Source organism: Crocodylus siamensis, chromosome 4 (genome assembly GCF_052110815.1).
Source record: "Crocodylus siamensis isolate JL-2025a chromosome 4, ASM5211081v1, whole genome shotgun sequence".
NCBI lineage: Eukaryota > Metazoa > Chordata > Crocodylia > Crocodylidae > Crocodylus > Crocodylus siamensis.
Window position 1 is genome coordinate 103,325,709 of NC_143398.1, and position 26,733 is coordinate 103,352,441.

Sequence of the window (26,733 nt, forward strand, 5' to 3'; positions counted from 1 at the left end):
TTTTAGGCATGATTGCAATATGGAAGTTAATATATTAATAGCAAACCAAATCCCACAAGCTTCAACTGACAAGTCTGGGCTTGGTGAATGAGACACTCCAAAAGTTAGAGGGGAAAAATATCTTTTAACCTATCTCTGGGGTTCAGTAGATAAACATAGTTTTGCTTTGCTCTTTCTTCCCACAAATCATGGTAGGCAGAAAATATGTTGTCACACTATCAAATCAGGTCTATCAAATCTTATCCATCCTTGCACATTAGAACTAAATTGGTTCTTCTTCCATATCTTGGAAGCCCCTTTGCACATAGAATATGGTTTTGGACCTGCTATGCACATTAATTTACATTAATTTTTAAACTCAGTAGTGATTATGGAGCAATCATAGCTGTCCCATTGTTGAGGCTGAACTTAGTTTCCCACTAAAAGTCTTATTCTCAGCACTGAGGTAGAAGTTAGCTTATGCCTTAAAGCTTGATGATGTGCATCTCTTCCAGACTCTGTCAGGGCCATCTATTAGGAATTTAACTGTGTTCACTTTTCTCAGAATTTTAACTAAGAATTTTGGCGTCCCGGGCTGGGAGTGGAGGTTGAGGTTGGGGTTCTGCATGTGAGAGAACTGTGGGGAAAGGAGTGCCAAGTGTTTCCATCTTGCACGGAAGTGGCTGCAGATTGTTGCTGCCTCAGCACAAGCTCCCCAAGCACATCATGGGCAGCAGTACCAGCAGCTTGTGCTCCCTGGGGGCTGTCATTCTGGCACACCCCTCTAAATTGGCATCTAGGGCTGCTGCCACATTCACCCACCTCTGGTTATACTACTGCCTTTTCTTTTTTGCTGCTTTTTATGACTTAGAGATAAGATAATGGTCTTAGAGATAAGATAATGGCATGTAACAAATGTAGACACATTGGGCGCATCCAGATGAGTGCGCACATGCAGTATGCCATACGTGGGCACATGCCATATGTGCAGGCATTCCCTGTGCTGCTAATTTGCAGCATGGGTGATTTTTTTGACACTGGGCAATCCCAGTGTCAAAACAATCTGCTCTAGAAAAAAGCGGGGCAGTGCATGTGGCATCAGCAGGCACTCCCAAAACTGGAGCCTGGCTGGCTGGAGTCACTCTCTGGCTGCTGGTCAGGGTCTTTGTTCCTGGATTGCTACCAGGAGGCCCCAGGACTCCAGGTAAGTCTGCAGGAGCCAGCTCAGGTGCTGGCCCCAGTCTCCCCTACCCCACCCAGGGTTACTTGCCATGTGTCAGTGCATGCATGAATGGGTGCTCCTGAGGGACAAGTAGCAGTGGCACAATTATGGGGAAATGTATGTGCACGCTCATCTGTACACACTTACTAAGGTTTTCAGGGACTCAAGCTGAATAGACACCTAATAGGTGGAATAGGACCTGGCTGTCAACTTTAAATGCTTACTGCAAATGCATATTATTCATATAAATGTGACAAAGCAAATCAACGAGCAATGGCAAGGTTGGGTGGGCAAAGTAAGGAGATAATGGGTGATGAAAGACTGTGTGGAAAAGGCAAGCTGACTGGCTTCCTGGAGTATGTCTTTCCAGAGTTCCTAATGACTGACCAAGTTATTTTTTGTTTGTAGATTTACCGTAGAGAGATTATATTTTTGTTTTTAAACTGAACACCGCTGAGACACATTTTCCACATGAATGCTCTTTAAATGAGATTTTAATTTTTGTGAAAATATGGAAAAGACAAAATTCAATATGATGCCAGTTCATATAATGCAAAGGAGACAGGGCGCAAGCTTGAACTTGTTCTAAGCCAAGTAATATTAGACTGTTATCTTGTCATTAAGAATTGCTTTGAGTCTATCTGTTCAGCAACTCTAATTAATGATCATTTAACTGTACTGTCAGTCCTGTTTAAATGTGAGTGTTGCCAGTTGCTTCCTTCATCTCACCAGCCAATAGGAACTGAGGGAGTCATTCATGCATACCATTGTCCTAGTGGCTCTGGGCCTATAACATCCCAGTTTAATAGGGCATTCAGAGCTCATTAGTGAGGAAACACATCAGGAGTGACCGCTCCAGTGCCACACGTTGCGGCTAATAGCCTTGCCGAACAGAATCGTTTCTGTTTCTGCTCACTTGTTTTTGAATCCTTTCAATGTCAACAAGTGGTCATGTCGGCAGGAGCCCGCCATTCTGCCCAACAGTTTTATCCGTTGCTCTCCTGAGCCAGACTTGTGTCCTCCTCCATTGTCTAACCCACAATGGAGCCTGAGCAATCACAAAGGCTTCACAGCCATTCATCATCAGCTCACAAATTCTGTGGGCAAGATTACCCGCCAAACTTTTGGGACATCGTGTTGGCATAATGTGTGAATACCCATGAAATACAAATAGTTTCTGAAGTTTACACTTTTGTTTCAAATGCATAGAGGGGGAAAATAAAACCTGACATAGCTCTGGCTAGAAAGAAATTAAGATTCTATAGAAGAGGGTTAAGAAACAATGACAGAGCAATTGGAATGAGAGGTGTGGTGAGCAGTGGATAAATGCCCTTAGAAAAAATGGCACAAGGGAAAGTGGAGGTAGGAGGAGGGAAGGTGTAATCATGCTTTTGGCTGCGAAGCTTCTTTTTGGAAATGTTCCCCCTGCCACGAGAGGAAGCACAGACAGCCCTTGTGTTATTCAGTTCCACGAGGCACAGGCCCCTCCAGATCCCTTCCCCTATTTCTATTCATGCTATTACTTAATAAGTCTTTTGTGGTTATTGGAAACTTAACTGGTAAAAGGCTTATTCAGAAATACATTAGTGTTGTTTAGTATTTGCATTATAGTAGCACTTAGGCCCCATTATGTTAGGCATTGTGCAAATATGAACTAAGGGACAACCCTGTCCTAAAAACTTGAATAGAAAAGACAGAAAAATTTGGGAGAAAAAGAGCATTGATTTCCCTACTTTATAACTGATAAATTAAGGCACAGGGATTAAATGAATTGTCCATGATCATACAGATCAGTGGCAGAGCCAGGATTTAATGTTATGTCTTCTGTGTCCCAACTCAGTGTCTTGCCAGCAAGACCATCCTTCCTCCCTCAGTCTATAGGCTAAGGGATTCTATTGAATCCTGAAAGACTAAGGGCTTTTCTGCTATGGGGAGTTAGTATGTCGTATGTATGGGCATACCTACATTAGACGTTTACTGTGGAGCCGACTAATTAGCTCTGCAGTAAAGTCTAAGTGTCTACATGTGTGGCCCTATTAGGGTGCAGTAAACTAATAAACACCATTGTAGAATAGTACTTGTCAATATAACTACTATGCTATGGCAGTGTTATTTAGTGTGCTGCAACACGTGTAGACCACACGTGTAGACAATGATGGGGCTGGCTGGGACACAAGGGTGCTTCAGTGCAGTTGCTGCCTGCTGGCTAGATTCACACTGAAGCACCCTTGTGCCCCAGCAAACTCCTTTACAGCCCATTGAGCCAAGTCAAAACAGCTCCAGGCTGACAAGCTGAACTCCCAGGACTCCTGCCAGTTGGAGCTACTTTGAACTGCTTCAGTGTGCTGCAGTCCCAGGTGCATGTGCAAATGTGGTGCCGAGGAGCAATAAACTTTGGCGTGAATTGCTCTGGAGTTTATTGCTTCACATCAATAGCATGTGAAAATGCACCCTGTTAGTGTGAATTTATAGAGCCTTAGCTACAGCATATTAATTTCCTCTGTAGATGTGGTTAGTACGAAGAGCAGCTCTGTGCAGTGTGGCTTATTCTGCTTTGAAAGTTGCATTAATCCATTATTTGCAAATAGATTATTGCCACATGGAACCACTGTTAGTGCATGCTATTTAATTTATTAACTTTGTACGCTTACATGCTATGTTGAATAGGGACTGAGGAGTCACAAGCTGAGCATAGAAGCTTCTGAATTTTAAGAGGATTGTTGCCATTTGGGATACACAGGACTGACTGAAACACCTCATCTCCCTATACACTATCTGGGGAGAGTTGGGCATCTTGGAATGGGACTCAGAAGAGCCAAGATGTTGAGCAGGAAGTCATCTGAGTTAGGGAAGGAAAGGCTTCCTCTTTCTCTTTGCTGCAGGGCTTGGTCTAGTATGCATTTTTGAAGAATCCCAACTCATCAGGGCCTGCAGATGAGAAAGGAGGAAGAATGCTAGTTTGTGAGCCTTGATGAGGTTCACAAACCTTAGGGGTGAACTAGGTGCCTAGCTTTGTGAGGTTCTCCACAGGCACAACACAGACATTTAGAGGTCTTGGGAGTTTTGCTGGTGGAACCATAAGCATTTTTGGGACTTCAGGTGCCTCTAGGGCTAGATGGCAACTGAATGAGGATTTTGAGGATCTAGATTTTGAACACGGGTGCCTAAAATGGCAGTTAGGTGCCTAAGTCACTTTGCAGACTTAGCTGTTAGTGTACATGCACAATGTACCCAATGGATCTCAGAACAGGATTTGGCGTTGAGTCTTGTTCTGTTGTCAGTTACCTATGCCACTCCCACTTACTATATTGGGAGTGATGAGCATGTGTTTGTGGTCTGCAAATACATAATATTGTTTTTAGTCTCTAAAGCACTCACTGGAAGAGGAAGCTGATTAAGTCATTCCACAGTCAAAGCAGTAGATTCTGAACTTGTTATTAACTAGACTTGGGCATAACCTTCAGATCATGACTTAACATTGGGGGAGGGTGTACACATTCATATATTTTACCTCAGGATTGTCTGTGTTGATATGTGAAAGCAAAAATATATAGAAAATCAAATAGAATATGATAGTGATTTAATTTTTTTGAAAGAGCAGTAGGTAGCTTAGAGGACACCAGAAAGAAAGGAAAATGTAGTATATAACATTTGCTTTTCTTTTTTTGTTTTTGTTTCCATTGATGATATTGTGCAGCAATTTTATGAAATCATTGATTGGTCGCATGGATTTTAAGGCCCTGGAATTGAAAATATACAAAGCTAAGGTAAGCTTACAATTTGACTGTTCTTTAGAAATATCCATTCTTTGTTAGGTTGTCACCCTAGATTTACTATAAAATTTTGCTGCTGAATTTGAGAGTCATATTAGATAGATAGTATTACATAGTTACGTAAGTATCTAAGCCTGGGAATTCAAGAGGTTTATTCACAGGTGTAGGTAAGTATCTAAGCACCCAGGCTTAGATACTTACCTACACCTGTGAATAAACCTCTTGAATTCATTGGGACCGTTCATTTGCTTAAAATTAAGCATAAGCAGAAGTACTTTACTAAACAGACACCAGGACACTCATCATCTTGAAAGAACAAGCCCAAAGCTATGCACAAACTTCTTGGAAGTGGAGCTCCCCTATGGGCATATCATGGAGATGTATGTTAAAGTCAATAGATATGAATATTTCACAGGATGTGTCGTCTTCATTTACTTTTTTAATGTTTCCTTTTGTTTCATGGCTTTAAAACATCCATCTCAATGTAGAATATTCCACCAACTACCATACATGATGGAAGTTCTGCTCCTTTGACAATTTAAAACAAGTAGAAAAGTATTAAAAGATACCATGTAAGGAAGAAGCCTGAACTGGCAAAGTGAAGCATCAGCAACTGAGCAGCTCTTATCTATCTTACAAACATTAAGTGGTGCCCCCTCAATACCATGCTGTCAGAATATCTCACAGACATCCATGGCTGTCTGCTCAACATCCATCATGTAAAGTATTGTTATCCTCATTTTATAGATGGAGAAATCATGACATGGTGAGGCTAAGTAATTTGCCCATGGGCTCACAAGTAGTTTTTGGTTTGCCAGGATATTAAACTAGTTCTCGGTTAGTGCCTTGACCACTAGACCCATCTTAGAGAACATAAAAGCCCTTAAATTTTTGTAATTGTATACAAACAAAATCACATTAAAAGAATGTGTTGGAGTGGTGATGGTCCAGGAAATATTCAAGGGGCAAGGATTTTTGTGGGTGATCTCTTTTCCTGGGCTATCTACATGCTTGGGATAAACTCAGACATGGTTTTGAATGTAATGTCTTCAGCTCTGAGGAAAACACACATATAGCAAAAGATTGAAAACAGTTTGCTGGGCTGTGAAATTAGAAAGGAGAGAAGTCCCCAGAGGTAATAGACAAACAAAACACAGAAGAAAGGATAGCTTGATTAGAGGAAGATCAAGGCCTTTCTAAAGGGAAGTGGATCATTATCATTTGCAGTGTGAATAATATTCTAGGCACATACATACATAAAAATGAGAAAATGACAGAACCAAAATTCCTCATGAGACCAGTCTTCTTGTGCATATGTATTAACAAATCACTTTAATTAATGGATAACAAAATATTTTTTCATAAGGGATTCCTGTCTAGAGCTGGGATAGCAAATAGTTTTCCCATCCTGTCTAAATTCCAGAGTTTTCAAACCCATTTTTCATTTTTTTTATCAGGTTAATCCCAAAAAATCTTTATAATTTTTTCAGGGTAGAAAACTAGGAGAAATACCTATCCCACAGTAGTCCACTCTATAGTGCAAGAGGTCCAGCTGAGGTACCCTAAATCAAGGAGAACCCCATTCATCTTAAATGAATGCCTTAAAAACTGGCTGTTGCAGGGTAGGTACTTCTTTCTGTCAAGTTCTAGCTAGAGATTCCATCCTGAACCTAACAAGCCTTTCTGATAAAAGTTTCACTGAAAATAACAAAACTGCAGGTACAGCCAGTCAGCACTTTTCAATGAAAAATTGTTTTCTCAAAAAGAAAAAAAGAAAAATCCCAGCCATCTTCAGTCCTACAACACTAAGAGTACAGCATGTGGACTCTACTCTGGGGATGAATTGGGATTGTTTAATTTAAAAAAAATTGCTTGTCTTTAGGACTCCTGATTAATTTGTTAGAAACTTTGGAAGTGAGTATGGCAGAGGATTTCTGAATTAAAAAGCAGGGTTTCATGATTAAGACAATTGATTGCTGCCCTTAGAGAAGTAGATTCTCTGTGTGGCACTAACTAGGTCAGTTAAACCAAGCTTTGTACAGATGGCCACTAGTTATGTGTTCCTCATTTATGGCTGTCTATCCTGAGATTCAAGAGTCTAATTTGAAAAGAGCTGAACACCGGTAACAGCTATAGAAGTCAATAGGAGTTGTACTTTGAACATATAACATGCTATATAATGCCAAATTATTTGGAAAACTAAATCATAAGCATCTGAAATCAAGCACCCATAACTTGAGAGTTTTGACTTTAAACTCTAGGCCCCTATTTGCCATCTTTAAAATGGGGATAATATATTCCCTTACCTCCCAGGTGTGTTGTGAAAATAAATTCAGTGATGTATGTGAAGTACTTATACCACAGTAATGAGCACCATAGAAAAGCATATGAAAAAATAATAATTCTGTCTTACGAGGAGGGTTTGAATGCCATGCAAGAAGTAAAGCTTGAGGCTACATAATGAATTATGGAGATAAAAAACAAATATTGAATAGTTATTCATTCAGTGAGCACCATCTGTCTTTAGAACTGAATGTCACAGGCATCCTGTGGGAGAGAGAGTATGTGATATAAATGTAGAGCATCCAGAGTAGATAGTGCAGAGGAGAGCAACAAAAATGAAAAGAGGTCTAGAAGGCATGACTGATGAGAAACGATTGAAGGAATTGGGTTTATTTAGTTGAGGGAAGAAAACACAATACTGATGGAGGGATAAGTTGTTATAAAGAACACCATGATCAATTGTCTTCTGTATCCACTTAAGGTAGGAAAACAAGTAATCAATTTTAATTTACAACAGGAAAGATTTAGGGAGGCTGTGCTGTCTCCTTCGGTGAGGTTTTTTAAGAACAAGTTCGACAAACATTGGTCAGTTTTGGTCAAGGTAAACAATTCTGCTTCAGAGCCCAGAAATAGACTGAATGACCTCTTGAGATATGTTCCTTTGATTGTAGACCCCTTTGCATATTACATATTAATCATGGCATAAATGGCAAGGGTGCTACACAGGCATGCAATTTAAGGTGTCATAATATAACAAACCAGCCATAATAACATTCTACATACAATTGTATAATTATATGTTGAACATTTTTATGGCAGGTTTGTATGGCACCTTAAATTAAACTTCTAGCAGGTGAGGGCTAGGGCTGACAATCAGATGATTGTCAGCTCGAGCCAGGGACCTCACCAGAGTCTCAGATTAGCTCTGGTTTCTCTCTCTCTCTCTCTCTCTCTCTCTCTCTCCATATAGATAGCTAGATATGGTTATATACTGTGTGTCAGTGTAACATGCATACCTTCATAGGGACAAGCCCAGGTACCATCTTGGTCACCCAAATTGAGGCAGAAAGATTCAGAGAGCCTGCAGGCCCCACAGAGATGGCAGGCTTCCCTTGGTACTGCTCAAGGGCACCTTTTGGCATTGCCTTCTGCAAGGGCAGAAGTTCTTTCTGTTATTGCCCTGTTTTTTTTTTTTTAATGTAATGTTTGTTTTTTTGGGGGGTGGGGAGATTTACCTATTTTTGGGGATAGCTACAAACTTTCTATAGGACAGAAAGGTGTAGACTTGGGATATAGGAATCCTTCCTAGCTATGAGGCTGGGGAGTGGAAGTGGGTGGGCATAAGGAGTGTGGTGGAAGGAAGTGGGAAGAGGCTTCCTATACCTAGATGTGAATGAGGGTTGGGAAGGTAAGAAACATGATTGGGATAGGCTGGAAGGGTTGTTGTCCTGGACTGCAAGCTGGGAAGTAGGTGTGGGTAAGCTGAAATGGAGTTTTAAAGTTCTTGGGTGCCATTTGCGGAGTCTATTGGTATTTTTTATTTTGTGGGTTATCTTTTATTATAAGCTACCTTGAGCCTTTCTGGGTAGGATGGGCTATAAATAAAATCTAAATAATAATAGTAATATGCATGCAAGTACATTTAGACCACATATTTGGTAAGGATTTCCATGCAATTTCCTTCCTGAGAACAATACAACTATTTGAAATAGATTTGGATTAAATCTTTGTTTTGTATATGTTTATGTATGCTTGTGTGTTTATATATAAAATACACATTTATGGAGGAGAGGTTTCTTTCTAAAGAGAGCATTTAGAGTCCCATCACACATTAATGAAGAGGCTGGGTGCCTTGCTGCCCATTGTGTCATAGAAAATTCTCCCCCAGCAGAGTTGAAAATTTACATGAAAAAATGGGGAAAATATTGGTTGGGGTGAAACCAGTAAATTTCTTGGCTATATGAGATAATGTAATTTTCCATCAATCCAAAATATTTTATTCAAGCCAGAATGATAATATTTTCTTGGGGGGCGGGGGTTATTTAACCCCTTTAAAACCTGTTACTTTTTTTAACTTTAAGTCAATTTTGAAATGAAATGTCAAAAATTTCATTCTATGCATGTCAAAATGAAATGTTGTCATTCTCCAAAATACCCCAATTTTTTATCAGAAACAATTTTGCTGAAATCAGTCTCAATTCACATAATTTTGGTCCCTTCCAGACTTATTTTTGGGAGATTTCTCCAAGATGTATCCATAATAATTGTCATAGAATCATAGAAAATTAGGGTTCGAAGTGACCGTAGGAGGTGTGGTGGGTCCAGGCTTTGGTCTTTGCCTCTTTCTGTCAGTATTTCCCAGTCTACTCCACCTCCTGCTTCTCTGCAGGAGAATCTGCACATGACACCAAGCTGCAGAGAGTAGTAGATGTGCTGGAGAGTAGGGCTAGACAAATTGGATGATTGGACCAAAGGAAATTGCATAAGGTTCAACAAGAACAAGTGCAAAGTCCTGCACTTAGTATGGAACCACCCCATGCACCAATACAGGCTGGGGGCTGACTGGCTGGGCAGCAGTTATGCAGAAAAGGACCTGGGGGTTACAGTGCACAATAAGCTGAATATGAGCCAGCAGTGTGCCCTTGTTGCCAAGAAGGCTAATGGCATACTGGACTGCATTGGTAGGTGTGTTGCCAGTAGGTCAAGGGAAGTGATTACAGTATTCCCCTCTACTCAGCACTGCAGAGACCACATCTGGAGTAGTGTGTTCAGTTTTGCACCCCCCCCCCCTCCAACTACAGAAAGGATGTGGACAAATTGGAGAGAGTCCAGTGGAGGATGACAAAAATGGTGAGGCGGCTCTTCCATCCGTCTTGCAGATCATCCCATTTTCAATATCACTGATAAAGATATTGAACAAAACTGGCCCCAGGACCAACCCCTGGGGCATGCTGCTTGATATCAGTTGCCAACTAGACATTAAGCCATTGATTACTACCCTTTGAGCCGAATGATCCAGACAGTTTTCTATCTACGTGACAGTTAATTCATCCAACCTGTAATTCCTTAGCTTGCATACGAGGATGTTGTGGGAGACTTATCAAAAGCCTTGCTAAAGTCAAGGCATATCACATCCTCTGCTCTCCCCACATCCACAGAGCCAGTCATATCACCACAGACGGCAGTTAGGTTGGTCAAGCATGACTTGTCCTCGGTGAATCCATGTTGACTATTCCTAATCATCACCACCTCTTCCAAGTGCATAGAAATGGATTTCTTGTGAACTTGCTCCATGATTTTTTCAGGGATGAAGTGAAGCTGACCAGTCTGTAGGTCCCTGGATCCTTCTTCTTCCCTTTCTTAAAGATGGGAACTATATTTGCCCTTTTACAATTGTCCAGAACATCTCCCAGTCACCATGAGTTTTCAAAGGTGATGGCCAGTGACTTTGCAATCCCATTGGCCAACTCCCTCAGCACCCTTAGGTGCACTGCATCTGGTCCCATGGATTTGTATATGTCCAGGTTTTCTAAATAGATCCTAACCTGTTCTCTTGCTACTATTGGCAGCTTGCCTTCTCTTCAAACTGGGCTGCCAGGTGCAGTAGTCCAGGAGCTAACCTTGCTTGTGAAGACTGAGGTAAAAAAGGCATTGAGTACTTCAGCCTTTTCTGCATCACTTGTCACTAGGTTGCCTCCCCCATTAAATAAGAGACCCACACTTTCCCTGATCTTCCTCTTGTTGCTGACATAGTTATAGAAACCTTTTTTGTTACCCTCCATATCCCTTACTAGTTGCACCTCCAGTTGTGCTTTGGCCTTCCTGATTTCATCCCTGCATACCCAAGCAATACTTGTATACTCTTCCCTAGTCATTTCTCCAAATTTCTACTTCTTGTAAGCTTCCTTTTTGTGTTTTAGCTCATTTAAGGGTTTCCTGCTAAGTCAAGCTGGTCTTTTGCCATACTTGCTAGTCTTTCTGCGCACTGGTATGGTTCATTCCTCTGCCTTCAGTAAGGATTCTTTAAAATACAACCAGCTCTCCTGGACTCCTTTCCCCCTCAGACTGCCCTCCCAGGGGATCCTGCCCATCAGTTCTCTGAGGGAGTCAAAGTCTGCTTTTCTGAAGTCCAGGGTCCTTACTCTGCTCCTCTCCTTCCTTCTTTTTCTTGAGAGCCTGAACTCAATAAGCTCAATGGTCTCTGATGCCCCATGTTTCCATCCACTTCTACATTCCCCACCAATTCTTCCATGTTTGTGAGCAACGGGTCAAGAGGAGCATGGCTTCTAGTTGGCTGCTCCAGCACTTGTCCTAGGAAGTTGTTTCTGTGTTTATTTTTATTGTGTAGAATATTATCTTTGTAGATTATGTGCTTAGTTTTGAATTGTTAGTAGAAATATGCATAGCTGTTTAGAACATTATAAAAGCTGTTAAGTACTGAGTTTCATAGCTGCATTATGGCATCTTTTTCTACAGCTGTACTATTTTTCAAAAATATGAAAATGTTCTGTTTTCAAAAGTTATATTTAAATGCTTATGGCTCATCAGTCAAATATGGCTACTGTCTTACTATGGCTCAAGTACTTTGAAATGAAAAGTGGAAAGCAGAAGGTGGGTTGGGTTCATTCTTTCTACTGTGCTGTATTTGTATGTGGCACCACTGACTTCCTGTTTGGCATCAGCAATAACAGAAGATAGTTCCTGAGTTTAAGTCAGACACTGGAAATGAAGGTCCAGGAACAAAATGGAAGTTAGCTGAAAAGAGGCCCAAGCAGTTCAAACTCAAGTAAACTCCTCAAAATATGAGGCAGTACAGTAAAATAACTAAGTCAGGGACTGACTGAAGTCGGGGAAGTTTGAAAAAATAATAGTTGCTGCCACAGCCACACAATTCTATTGGCAGTGTAGGCAGGTGGAAGTTGCCACTGTCCCTATGTGTTAAGCTTCAGGGTAGTGTCTATGCATGTGGAGTTTTTGTGGTCTCAGATCTGGTATCAGTCTTTGGATCTAATAGCCTAATTTCACTTTTCCTTATACATCTCGGGAATAATTTCAATGAACCCAGTGGAAAACCAAGTGAGACCAAAATCAGATGCTGAGCTGCTGCCAGAAAATTAGGTTACCTAGCTATTAGTCTTTTGTGGTTTTTGTTTTGTTTTGGGTTTTGTTTTTTTTAGGGCATGTAACCTAAAGAATAGCCTTCCCTTGTTGAACACTACTATTTATCTAAAAACTTACGGTTTTTGTCTTGAGAACATCCAACATGTCATGAAGGAAGTAATACTGGACAGTTACTAGGCAGCTTTTGTATTCTTTAGGGATGGGGGAAGATGGTATTTTAATACATTTCCTTGGGGATCTCCTAGAAGGCTAATTTAATTGTTTAAATCAAATTTTGGACCCCTGTCACAAATCATTACCTTATCTTTTATCCATCTATCCCCTTGTTCAAACTAATAGAACATTCACAATGACCTCCCTTAGTTTGATTCCCTTCACATGGTTTTAGCTGGTAACCCTGGCTAATAATGGGTTGGTGACCTATCACTGACTTAAAAACTATGAAAGAGAATACTTTTTTCCCTCTCCTTGTTTACGTCATTTTAAACAAAGATGCCAACACTCATTCATCCTGAGCCAAGGGGCACCAAAAATGACTGTGTTCATGGAGCTTCAGAAGAAAATTATTATAAAAATCCATATGTAATTTGGAAAAATTCCTTAAACTTGTATCATTTGTTCACTTTTATATTTGTTCTGGATGAGTTAAAAATCTTTGATGCACAACTCTGTTTTGTATAAAAATGTTTTTCCCCAGCAGATTGCAACATCTTTCAATCTTTTAAAAACTCCCTTTTTGTTTCTTTAAAAATTCAGTTTGATGGGTGTTTTTTTGCAGCTGCTTGATCAAACAAAGGTTGATGGAAGCACCTTCTGCCAGCTGTGAGCCCACCCTTCTTGCTCTGCTCAACCCTTATTTTTTCTCCCACTCTCCCTCTTCATTCATTTACCCAGCCTGCACTCATCTGCCCAAGTTGCTCTGTACCTGCTTAGGCTAGTACACTAGGTGACGTCAGTCGTGACTCTCTGCATAGGGTTGGAGCTCTGACTGTGCTAGTGGCCAGGTACTTTACGCTTTTTACTAAAGGAATCTCACCGTACTGTCCTGCCATGTCTTCATTGGGGAAAAAAAAAGGAAAAGGAGGTTCCAAAAGGAGTGGATGATGCTGTCCTTGGGTAAGCTCTCACTATGAATGTTCTCTGGGTCTCCTCCTCCCGTACATCCCTTCCACGCGCCAGCCAAGTCTTCTTAATCATGTGCTACATGGTGTTACAGGTAAGCACGACTTTTTGCTGCCTATTCAGTGAGGTTTGGTTGTCCTGACTGGGCATTGTGTAGTGTTGCCTCCACCACCCTTTAAGGGGGTTAACTATCTCTCAAAGTTACTTCATAAATCAAATATGCTTTCAGAACTAATTTTAAAATAAAAAACTTACTTCCTGTCTTAATCAATTACAGAGGTTCTAGTCCAGTAGAAAGGAAATATCATAATTCATCTGCTAGTCTCAAGTCATGGGCAATTGTGCCTTCAACCTTGGTCACAGTCAGTTATGAGATGAGGGACTGAGCTTATTCCAGTAATTCTTTTTCCTTATTTTTATCTAAGTCAGTTTCAATTATATGGTCAAATCAATTTGTCTGCAAACATAAATCAAATATATCAGCCTCTTATGACAGAGCTGGACTTTTAAATAAATCTCTGCACAGTTAATCTTCTGGCCTATAAAGGTAGTGGCATGTGCAAACTGAGGCCTGGAGAAGAAACAAACAAAAGTAAATGAAGGCATAACCCCAGCAACTCTCAGTTCTAAGCTGGGCTGAGTGCCTGACTTACATGTTCCCTTTTATGCATTCCAGTCAATGTGTGGGCTCCCACTGTTGCCTTGGTCCTTTTCACCTGAGGCCTCTGGGGCTGCGAACTGCTCTGGGTTCTCCATCTGGGGCTCTGGACTGATTCTTCCCTTTCTCTGGGATCACTGGCCCAAAGGAGCTGCGGGGCTCTTGAGTCTGCCTCCGCTCTCTTGCCAGCCAGCTCTGAGATTCTATGATGTCACTCCCTGCATGCATGGCAATGCACAGGGAGCATGTACTTTTAAAAGGGGCTGCGGCTGTGAATGCTGCTCCATCTCATGGCATCCTGTGCCCGTAGGTAAGTCCCACCCATCACCAGCCCTTACTGGGCATTTTCCCCTTAGGGACTGGGGCCCCTTTCTATGGGTTTTTTCCCCCTCCCAAGGGTTAAATGATCACCTTGGTGAGTCACACTGTGACACACTCCTCGCCACTTCTGACCAATATGGCTGCGTCTACAGGAGTCTGACTGTGAAGTTATTACTATGCAGTCATTTAGTGCTTGTATGAACAAGTACTAAATGACTGCACAGTGACCTGAGTTACTGTGCAGTAGCGCTGACCAGCATCTTTTTTTTGATGATACCATGCAGTAGCCTAATGCTACTGTGTAGTAGCGTTGTGTCACAGTTTTTCCATACAACTCTACTGCACAGTAGTATTGGGCTACTGCACGGTCAGAGTCTTGTATATACACAGCCTATAATAAGTTAAAAAAGAAGAATGGTGTCACTCTGTAGGCAACTCATTGCCACAAGTGGCAACAATGTGTTTCAGGTAGAGGTGGTCTACCTGTGTCAGAAAAGTCATGTTGCCAATGTGGCAAGTACTGCATGTAGCCACCATACATACTGGAACCCAAGATGGTTGTTGTGAATTCATGCTTTAATCAATATTTAAGCCCTCACTAGGGTTAAAAATATTAATTCCAATGACAAAACCAACATTGTATGGATCGAGGAGATGAATCATAATATTTCCATCGTGGTTGTCATATCGGATTCATGGCAGATGGCTGCCACAAAGTTACAGTTTTGTTCTTTATTAGATACCCAAAGAGATTTGCCCTTATTGCCCTTAAGCAAATGTTACAATGGAGCCTATAGCATCAATGGGTCCAGCAAAGCATAGGTGGCATGATTCAGAATCAACAAGATGAATCATGAATCATTTCTCAAAGTAGGTTGGCAGTCAATGATTAGCCAAAGTACATCTGCTGGAATTGTACAAATAATTGAGGCACTCGTTCAACATAGGACAGTTGCTGAATTTGACACTTGCTATGGTAGTATTCATGACAGATTATTATGTTGTGTTGATCCTGCACTGCAAGGTTCCAAAAGTCTTAATTAGCACTGTTCTTGCTACAGTTTTTTTTTTTTTTACACAAAAGGACATATTAAGAGACTGTTAAGAAAGTTGTATAATGTAGAAGATAAAAGGGAAATCCTACCAATAGCATCAAATGAAGAACACACTGGGATGTCAAGCAAATCATCTACTCTAGCAGCTCACCGGAGGATGTACATATTCTGCCAGAAACATTCAAAGAAGTGACTGAGTCAAGTTCATTTAAATCAGTCATTGCAATATGCAAGCTGGCAGAGAACAATAAAGTGTTGCGTTGCTGAATTGGTGTCAAAGTTCTAATAGCTGTTGAGGCTTGTGACCATCCTGAATATAGGTGGGAGGAAGAATGAAAGTATCAAGTCTGTCATTCCAATTTGCATGTGGAGATTGTGCAAGAAGATATTTTTCTTTCTCCTGAAGCAAGAGCATGGCATCAAGTGATTGATGAACTAGATACTGGTTTTGCATGGAAAAATGTGTAGTCTGAAAGATATACTTGAAAGATACTGTGGTTTAGTAGAAGATGAAAGTGGTGAATGTCCTCTGACCACACTGAAGCAAATGAAGCAAAAACTTCAGACTTACTACAAGACAGTCATTCAGTTTCAGCACCAAAGAAATGCAAATCTTCCACTTCTTCTCAACTGTGACAACTAGTAAAGCCATACAAGCAGTTGCAATTTCACATGTAAATGATAAGGAAGCCACTGGCCTGCAGTTCAGAGAAGAGTTTTAAGACACACAAAACTTCTACTATGCTGCTGTCAGGATCAAAGCAGATTTGAAAGTTATAGCCATCATGAAACTTGAACTTGAATGAAGAGCAAGCCCCAAAATATGTTCCTGATAGCCTTTACACATTGATCCATTTGATTTTTGGAAGATGACAATGATGACTTAGAAGTTGAAAGTCATGCTCAAAATAAGAATGTAGACAGAAATATATTCAATAATATGTAAGGATTTGGTTTACCTGTAGTCGAAGGGCAAAAAGCTAACACTAAAACATGTGGGTTAGGCTTGCTGATATATCACACACCTAAATCTAAGAAGCTGCTACAAAGTCTCCGCACTGCTGCATGCAACATAATATATGACATCATACATCACATCAAGACCACCATTACTGAGAAAAATTTAAAGGAATTTTGGGAAAATGGAGTTGTTATCCCAAGGAATCTTGTTCCTGGTCATTTTGTTCAGTATTCATTGGACAGCATTGACATCTTGGAGGAGACATCAGATGGAAAACAAACATTTCATGAAATGCATGCTTGTAGCATTTAAAAGAGTACCATTGAAACCATTTGAATTTGAAGAAAGTACTGATATAATAGGAAGGAAAAAAACCTTGAAAGATATAGCACCTGAATTTAACAAAGTCATTTCAGCACTGATAATCCGTAACAAGTCATTAAAACGACCCACCATAGTATGGATAGTAACATGAATGAACAGCTCAACAACACAGCTGTTCAAAAGATGTCAGCAGAGCTACCATGGATACTGGGCAAACTATCAGCAGACAACCAGAAGAAAGTTGCCATACCAGGCTAGACAATATTTAACCACTTCCTTTTTGATGATACTTTGTTGAGGGGAAAAGAACAAGGCAAGAGGAAAGCCCAAGGAGGGACACTCACCTCAGGTGCAGCAGGGAGCCAGCCCAGCTGGAGCATGGAGGCATGCTGCTGCATTTCTGCAGGATGTGCTCCCTGCAGACAAGCAGAAGGAGTGCATGGAAGAGTATTTCTGGCCCTGGAGAGAGGGGCAGCCAAGGGAGGACCATGGCTGGCAGACTGAAGAGATGCCAGAACCCTCCCCTGACAACAGTGGCCAGTCACCAGCAGCAGAAGAGGAAAGCAGATCCTCTAAGCAGAGTGGTTGGAGGACCGCTGACAAGCTTCTGAACACGCCGCACCAGGGATGATGTTCTGTTATGTATTTCTACAGGAGATGTTGTGCTAGAAGATATTGCCTTAGACATTCTGCATGCACATGACAAAGGAAGAGAAATCGTGAACACCATTATCCAGAAACATCTTACTGAAGATGCTATCTAAAGCTTCTATGAAAACACCCAAATCAACACTGAAAACCTTGCAAACATATCCAAATCAAAAGTGAACTATAGGACAGGACAGAAAAATGAAACAGATGCAAAATTCAAAGGAGATCCAGCAAAGGCTACTCGCAGTGATTGCAGCAGGTAGAAGGTTCAACATGCACTCTCTCCTACAGTATGAGCTGTCTGGAGAGCTTCCATCACTTTTTAAACCTGACAAAACAGTCCATGTGGCTGACAAAGCAGCCTTGTCACAGATCTTGATTGGAGATAAAGCAGTAACTGTTCTGCCAGATGCTGCTTCTGAAAAATCAGCTGTTATTATTGATGGCATGGCTCTTGTGCAGAGAATAGGAAGGCTGAAAACGGCATGAACATTTGGAGATTTGACTGATTCCTTTGTGTAACAAGTGTTTGCTAACTATTCCAACACAAGTGATCAAGTTTATGTTGTCTTTGATTGATACATATCACCATTCATAAAGGCAGGCATAAGAAAATTAAGGACCCCAACTACTAGGCCGATCTGCAGAATCATTAGCATCAGATCTCTTCCATTACCAGCATCATGGAGTAGTTTCATATCCTTTCCAGCAAACATAGAAAGCCTAGTTATTTTCCTAAGTGAGGAACTTTTTAAGAAATCATGCCGATGTTTCCAAAGTGAACAAGTGTTCATTGTTGGTGGTTTCTCTGATGAAAAGGTAGGGCACTCCAGCTCACGTGGTATTTTGCAAATGCATTTGCAACAAGAAGAGGTGGAGACAAGAATCCTCTTATATGGCAAACATGCAGATACCCCTCTCTAGTATTCTCCTGCGATGACACAGATGTACTGATCCTTCTTCTATGGCATAATCTTGTGCCTAGGGTTTGGATGAAGAGAAGAAACCCAGTGAGATTCATTCCAGTTCATGATGTTGTCTCAGAATTGCCTAAGCCAGTTCAGTGGTCATGCTAAGAAAACTGCTTGAAAAATGTTCATTTAACATCCACGTCTATTGGCATGCCTAGAAAGTAGGCCTGATGTTGATAAGGATTTGTACATTCGTATAGAAAAGTGTGTTGTATGGCTATACCAGCTGTCAATATCTTTGGTAACCCTTCTGGGTGTTAGAGTGAAATTATTCCACCCAGAAAAAACTCTGGATAAACTTCTGCCTACATATGACTCCCTTGCACACCATGTACATAGAACCAATTATCAAACTCTTGTCTGGCAAAGTGTGCTTGAAACTAATCCACCATTGTCATCACCTGACCAGTGTGGTCGGCAAGCTGAAAATGACAGTTTTGTTCCTGTCATAAACATGCTTGAACCATTACCAGCAGAATATCTTTGGATAACAAGTTGCAGGGAAGACAGAATACTGGGGACCAGCATGCTTGTGCAAACAGGTTAATTCTCCACGTACTCCCAGCTGTGAGTGCTATGAGACAGCATCTTGCAATCTATATAATAACTACAGGGATTCAGAAAGAGATTCAAGTGATGAAGAGATCTGAAAAAGTGCAATTGCCCATTATATTAATGTTATATATACCATTGTATTATCATTATATTACCACTGGATTATATTTTTACATTTTCCTATTTCCTCAAGCTGAAAATATGTCTGCATGTTTCATTGCCATCGAGTTATGTATTATTAATACCTGACTTATCCATGTTCTAAAATAAAAATGATTGTATTGTCTGATTCAATATAACTTGAACAAGTAGGCTTGCCTGAATTATAATTGGCATCTTTACATGTGCTCTGGGATGAGGTGTGGGGGGGGAGGTGCTTTAATTAGAGTGGTTCTGCGAACGGCTCTAATTAAAGTGCCGTCAGTGTCATGTGTATTCAGCATCCTGCACTTCAAAATGGTGGCAGGGGCACTGAATAAACATGATGCAGAGGCTGCTGGACTATGATAATTAGCACGCTGCAGCAGACTTACAGCAGACGTGATTAATCAAGTCTGCTCCTTTGCATGCTAATTAGCACATAGTTTCATAGTAGTTTCATAGTTTCTAGGGTCGGAAGGGACCTGAGTAGATCATCTAGTCCCACCCCCTGCCATGGCAGGAAAGAACACATATGGAAGTAGAGCGCCATCACGTGTATAGGTGCCCAATGTTTTCAGTACTGTAAGCCTGCTATGAAATTTGTAGTGACAGAATTTGTGAGGTTTTAGTATTAGAGTATTGTTTGCTAGGTTTTTTAATTACATTGAATTGCTATATACATGCTAATGTATCATCCATCTTGGAATGCAGTATGGCTACAACAACGGAAGTGTTATTATTAATCTCCTTGGTTAATGCAGTGTTGATTTCATCTTTGGAATTAATTTTTTAACCCTAGTGGGGGCTGAAATATTGACCAAAGCATAAATTCACAGTAGCCATCTTGGATTCCAATATGGCAGCTACGCATACTCCTTGCCAGATCAGCAGCATGACTTTTTTGACATGGGTAGACCATCTCTACCTGAAACACACTATTACCACTTGTGACAATGAGTTGCTTACGATAACAAAATATAGAGATCTTATTGGTCAATTTATACCCTACCGCTATGCTGCTGTAGATGACATTTCTCTTCCTTTTACTTGCCTACTCCCTTTCACACCCTCTTTGCTACTCGTACTGACTGCCCACTTTTTATCATGTCGTTCTGTCTCTCACTGTCTGAGCTTCCTGCCTATCTAGGCTGAGGGTTGTTACCCATCAAACAAGGTAGAACAGCCCAGTTTGATTCCCAGAATTGGGGATAGGAGAATGGAAGACTGAATAAAGTTTCTGGTATCACCTGGCTTAGGATGGGTGCTCAAGTGTCTCTGAACCTCCAGATATTGAGATGTGGACAGTTAGTGGTTGCTTACAACTTTGGCCTATTGCTTATGATTGTCTACATGTAAGATTTCTAAAAGTGTGCAGGCCAAACATAATCATATCTCAGTTGAAATAACAAAGGTCTCAGCCTTCCAGGGAGCATGGAATTGAGCACACTGTACCCACCTGAGTCTGTTGACAAGCTCCAAAGTCAGAAGTTCACTTATGCTTCTCTGACCTCATCCCCAGCACTCACTGAGGGCTCAAGGGCAGTTGCTGGGATGGCCCAAAAGTGGCTTCATGGGTGAATTCCCAGCTCTGGAAAATAGCAGCAAAAATGGGTAGGCAGGGCATGGTCGGGCATACCCAGTCCTGTTTTCCCTGAGACCTGGCACTGATATGGTATAGACAAGCTATGCATATGTTTAAGCTAATCAGTATAAGTCAACACTCTGTATCCGTTTTGAGAATGCATTAGTTGTAGGCACTGCACATACCACTCTTGGAAAAAGGAATTTATCATCTAAAATGGTAGAAAAAGAAAAAGGATGGGGATCAGGAATAAATATACCAATGGTCAGGAAGATAATGCATAGTGGGTACACACTGTTAGTTCCATCTTTCTGTTGGTTTATTTGTAATTATGTTATAGTCCATTACTATATTGCGTCTTTCTTTTAAAACATACTTACAAATTGCATTCTCTAAAACTGATGTAAACTTCCTCACACATATAGGGTTGTCTAGCCATGGAAAATACGTTCATACATTCAAAGAGTTCTTAGCAACAGAGGCATTTTTGGGCCTGGTCTCATGGAGTTCTGTCTGAGTCTACTGCATCTATTGTCTTATAAAGGTATCATACACTGCCTTGGGATTGTACAGACTCCCAAGGCAAAAGGAGTTTTGCTATTATCACTGACACAGGATCAAGCCCCTTGTCTATAAAGTCAAGAATTTGATAGCTAGAATAGGTTACATGTGGCTTTTAAATTTCTTTCATCAAAACAGAAAAGAAAAAAGGGTGACATGGCTTTCTGATGCTCCAGCACAAGAAGCACTAGGAGTCAAAAATGTGTTTTTCCTGGTGCAAACCAAAACAAACAAAATCCTACTAATCTTTTGTTGACTGCTCCTCCTCCTAAAGCATTCCAGACACTTACTGATACAGCATCTGTCTCAGATGCTATTGATGGCATTTAACTAGTAAATGCCCTTCTCCTGACATTCTTTTATATTCTAGTATTTGACAAACTAACAGAATAGTGGTAGCTTAAAGACTTTTTTTTGAACAGGGAAAAATATGTGATCTTCTCCCTACAAAGCTGTTAAAATTACCCATAACAATTACACACTGTTTCTGTTTTCATTAGGCAACAGGAAATAAACTCTTTCTCAGAGGCTGAATATCTATGTGTCATTTTATTTTGTAATTGAATTCTTCTATGTGTAATTTAAACTATAAAGAATAAAATTATTCTACAGCCCCTCACTCGTGGTGAATAAATGTTTGCAGAATTAGGAGGTGGATTACGGCTCATAAACATGAAAATGCTTTCATTTTAAAAGAGAATTCAGGAGAACATGGCTCTTCAGTAATGAAAGCTGTGGACTTAGTCAAAATGAGAATTATGACAAATACCCCTTTCACAGTTTCTAGATTACTACATCATACTTTAGAGGAAGTCTTTGGTGCTGTATATAACATAATCCTGCACTAGTATGGGTGTGTGGGAGGTGGCTTTATTTCTTTTTTATCCTAAAACGGGAGTGCTTTTTTCATATATCTGTGAAGAGCTTTGCATTGGCTTTCTGTTTTCTTCCCCACTGCAGTGAGATCAAGTGAAATAGGATCCATTTCCTCATATTGCTGTCCTAGATACCAGAACACCAAGCAGACAGTAGGTAAATCTGAGAGGATTTTTGTCACCCCTGTGGAAGTGTTTGTTCTTGTATCTTTTCTTTAAAAAAAAACACAAAAAACTTCACAGAGTAGTAAACCTGAGACAGATTCAAGAGACAGACAGTTGAATGAACAGGATAATCGGGGTATTTTTTTGACAGGTGCGGCAGCCTGCCTATGGCTGGCATATAATCATTACCATTTTAATAAGGCTCTAATAGGGGGGCTGATAATTCAATGGGGTGTGAGGATCCTAATTCAACTCCCAATCCCACATGAATGTGCTAGAATTTGTGTGCTTTGTTTTCCTCTTTTGTACCCCTGAATGCAAATAATTACTGGCTATAGATTCAAAAATTCTTAGAACTGGAAGCTAAATTAGCACTCCTAATACTGCACAAGAATGTCAATACTCATAAAAAAGGAAGCAAAGTGGGTTTTTGTATTTTCTTTTTTTATTGCACTTGTGGTGCTGCAAAGGTTCTGCTGTTTAAGTGGTTTGGTTTGCAGCATGAATAATGCTGTTACTGTCTAAAAAAGAGAGCTTTTTTTCCCCCACTGGAAAAAAGTTAAATCTCTTTATATGAAGATAGTTTTAAAAAAATTGTAAACTGTTTTCTTCATGACTATTTTGATATTATTGGCGTAATGTATTCCAGATGTTTCTGCATCCATTCTGTACTGATTTAGCAATCACTAGCAGTATAACTGGCATCTATAACCTACTAATTATGCAGAGAAAAATGTATCTAACAATCTATTGAAAAGAGAAGGTGTATTATAAAAACAATTATAAGAACATATAAAATCTATTATATGGATGCAGAGCCATATTTTTGTAGGAATAGTTCATGCCCAAACATCAAGTACAATAGGTTTATTCTGTTCAGATGACATTACAAGACAATTTCACACAATGCAACAATTGATCAAAATGAAGTGTAAGGTTGAAGATAATAGTTAATTCCAAGAGTTGCTGAGAATTTTACAAGATCGAGTCCTAACATACAATTCAGCAAAAGCTCATAAGCCTGCATAGATCATGGTAATGTTTAAGTTTGTGCTTAACTATCAGCACTTGAGTAGTCCCAATAAAGTCCAAAGATTTTAAGCCTGTGCTTAAGTTTTTCACTGGCCTAAAGTCCGAGTGTATGCACAATTTGTGTATGATAATAGTTGTGTGGGATAGGAATGAAAAGATTTGGAGAAATCTCCACAATCCTCCTATTCAGAGCCAGCAGTTTCCACTGGATAATTTTTACCCCAAATTAAGCATGGAATCTTGCCAAGACCTCAGTCCTAGAACCCTTTTCAGTTACATATCACACAATTTGTTCAGGAGAGATAAGTAACTGAAAGATGAATGCACTTTATAGGATCAGGAAATAACCATAGTGTGTGAACTGTTCTGGAGAACCAGCCTGAACCTTTGTCCCAAACTGAAATGCAGCTTCTGTGGAGGTTTGCCAAATCTAGATAATCTTTCTTTCTCTTTCTCCCTCTCCCTCCACCTCTCCTCCCACCTCTTTAATGGCACTTGTGGTTCCTCTGTGCTTCCTGGTTTCAGCTGGGTCCAAAGGTAGAGGACTGAAATACTGACAAATTTCCAACCCAGCCCCCTGGATAGGAACAAAAAATGAGATCTCACAAGTAATCCTGTGTGAATGAGATTTCTTGATCAATTTCTATCCGGCAGAGATTCTGGTATGCAGTCCAAGTTGTTAAATAATTAACCTAAAATGTGAATCTTTGAAGATCTGCACACCCACACAAATAGGGATCTGTCTTTTACCTGGGGAAGCGTCTGGGAATATCTTGTCATATTTATTTCTCTCTCTTTATTTAGAAGATGTTATTCTTGCATGAACTGTGGAAGGTTCTTCACTGAGGTGATGCAGAATGAACTAAGGCTGTTAGTACTTGGTGACTTTAATACCCAGGGTGGTGACAATTCTTCTGAGACATTTCAGGATTTCATGATGATTATGTGATTATCTTGCTGCTCAAAAAAAAGCACTCTCTAAGTATTTTGATAGGACTGCCTAATGATTTTTTGTTCTCAGCTGTCAGTGAAGTGACCTCTTAGCATCTTCTTCACTGACTTCATGCTCCCAGATCACAGTTGTTCACAGATGACCTGAAGCCACTGAAGCAAGAGGGATGACAGCAAGTTCTGGGAGTGGAAGTCTTGTGCCAAGTCTGACTGGATGCATCACTAAATGAGTTCTTATGCTGGAGCTATGTGGGAAGAAAGAAGAGATTCTTTGCTTCTTCTGGTGTTGTGTCGATTATGTCTTAATTTTCTGCCTATTCCAAACATGGGGTGGCTTGGTTAACGCAGACTGTTTTCACTTGGACTCTGATGCCTAATCCTTGCGATTGCAAGGAAATTTTAAGGCTTCCTTATGGAGAAAATAAAATAGATTTGAACTGAACTGCCTGCTTCCACAGATGAGTAAGGATTTCTGGAGGGAACTAATGCTTCATCTTCTTTGTTTGGCTTTAGGCTGAGTCATTGAATTACTAGAGAAGCTAGGAATATTTTGTTGTGCAACCTGTGTGATAAAGAACAGAGCCCACTGTTAGTAGAGGTGTAAAGTAAAGGTGTTAGTAAAGCATTTCCTCTAAGGTTGACTGCCTTCTGGACCCAGCCTTTGCTCAAAAAGATCACTTGATGCGGACTAATTATCATCATGCATCTAATCTTTCCTTTTTTCAACACATCAGATTATTGAGAAGGTTGTGATGAGACAACTTGGAGTAACTAGATGCCTCATATTCCATTAACCCTTGTCAGTCTGTCTAGAGAGATGAGCAAGATGTACAGACAAGTGGTGGTTCTGGTAAATGACCTTCTCCTGACAATTGATAAAGCTGCCCATGCTGATACTGTAAATTGCCTGCCTTTGATCATGAGATGTTGGTGACTTACTTGTGAACCTATAGATGGCTTGAGGCAAGGTGACTTCTAAATATCTTTATTCCTGGCTTTGAAGGGTCAAAGAGGGTTCTTTCTCCAGCGTCTCTCCAAGCCTCCACCTTGCATCTCCTTTCTGTATATTTTTGGAAGATAATAAGAAGATACAGGCTGCACTGTTTTCACTGTGCTGATGACATGTGGCTATAGCTCTCCATTTCATTTGCTCCAATCAGAAGTGTTGAATGAATGACTGTACACATTAGCTATTGGTTTTTGTAGAGATTAGGATATGGATGAAAACAACTTGACTGAAGCTCAGTACAGAGAAGCTGGATGTTAGTAGGAGGGAGGAAACAAACAAAAAGTATAGCAAAGGTTATATCTGCCCTTTTAACTGAGGATTTGTTCTCACACCTTGCAATTCAAGTTTTCAGAGTTGAGTACTGTTTAGGAGTACATTGGCTGCAGCTAGCTCATCTGGTACCAGTAATTCTTTCATCTACATCTATCTAGGAAGACTCTGACCATTTCTTTTGGATAATTTGCTACTACAATTATGATGCAATATTTATACCAGTGTAATGCCTCATGGGATGGAACCCTGTTGTACAGCACAGATCCAACAGGGTTAGATCTCCAGAAAGCTTCACAGATTAAGCATGAAACAAAAGATATTAGATAGATCCAAACAGGTGGGTGAATATGGGGAGACAATGAGACAATAGGGGCTACTGAACCACTGTCAAGTTATTTTAGGCTTAATGGCAAAGTGGGAGTTTTAATGAGGAACTTGAAGAGGGATGTTGAGGGATGTGGGTTTTTTTACTGGGAGCTCTTACAACACACAAGGAACAACATAAGAGAAAGCACACAAGTGTGTGTTTGAGAATGTATCAAGGAGGTAATGGAGGTGGGTGTTAGGTGCAAGTCCAAAGTAAGAGCTTTTGATAGTAAAGGAGAGCTGAAAGGGATCCGCTACAAATGGACTTGAAAGGGAAGGCAAGTAGAGTGTTTGATGTGATAGAGAGGGCAGAGTCATCAGTGGAGGGATACAAAGAGAAACATAACCCAGTCAAAACAGCAAACTGAAACTATGAGATTGCAAGGGAGTGGGGTCAAAATTTCATTTGTCAAGGCCACAGAAAATATTCTGTAGTAATGAGACAATAATGAGATACTGACAGATAATAGTTTAAGCTGTTTGGAGGGGTAGAAAAAGCTGCCTTTTGGAGAAGCTGTGCAGGAAAAAAATCTGCAAGATTTAGACACAACCTGGATGCAAGGATCTTGCATCAAAGGTGGTGTCCATTTTATGAACACGAGTGACAGGCATGATGGTGGCGGGTGGCCCTACACCCAGTGTTTGAGAGGAGGTAGAAAGGAGAACTCATGAGGAGGAGGGAAGATTAAGATCTCTCTTTTAGCCAAGTTTCGCTTGAGTTGATGGCTAATCATCCAAGAGGAGATGTGAGAGAGACAGGTCAAGAGTTTAGGTTAGACACA

At 40.4% G+C, this 26,733-nt stretch overlaps 1 protein-coding gene across 1 annotated transcript in view; it reads left to right on the plus strand.

Annotated features, from left to right (window-relative positions):
* C4H12orf42 (chromosome 4 C12orf42 homolog) overlaps nt 1-26,733 on the plus strand; it is a 284,699-nt gene that overhangs the window by 230,578 nt on the left and 27,388 nt on the right. The window contains exon 15 of the mRNA XM_090043229.1: nt 4,899-4,968. Coding sequence (XP_089899355.1) covers nt 4,899-4,968 — 70 coding nt within the window. The remainder of the gene's footprint in view (nt 1-4,898; nt 4,969-26,733) is intronic.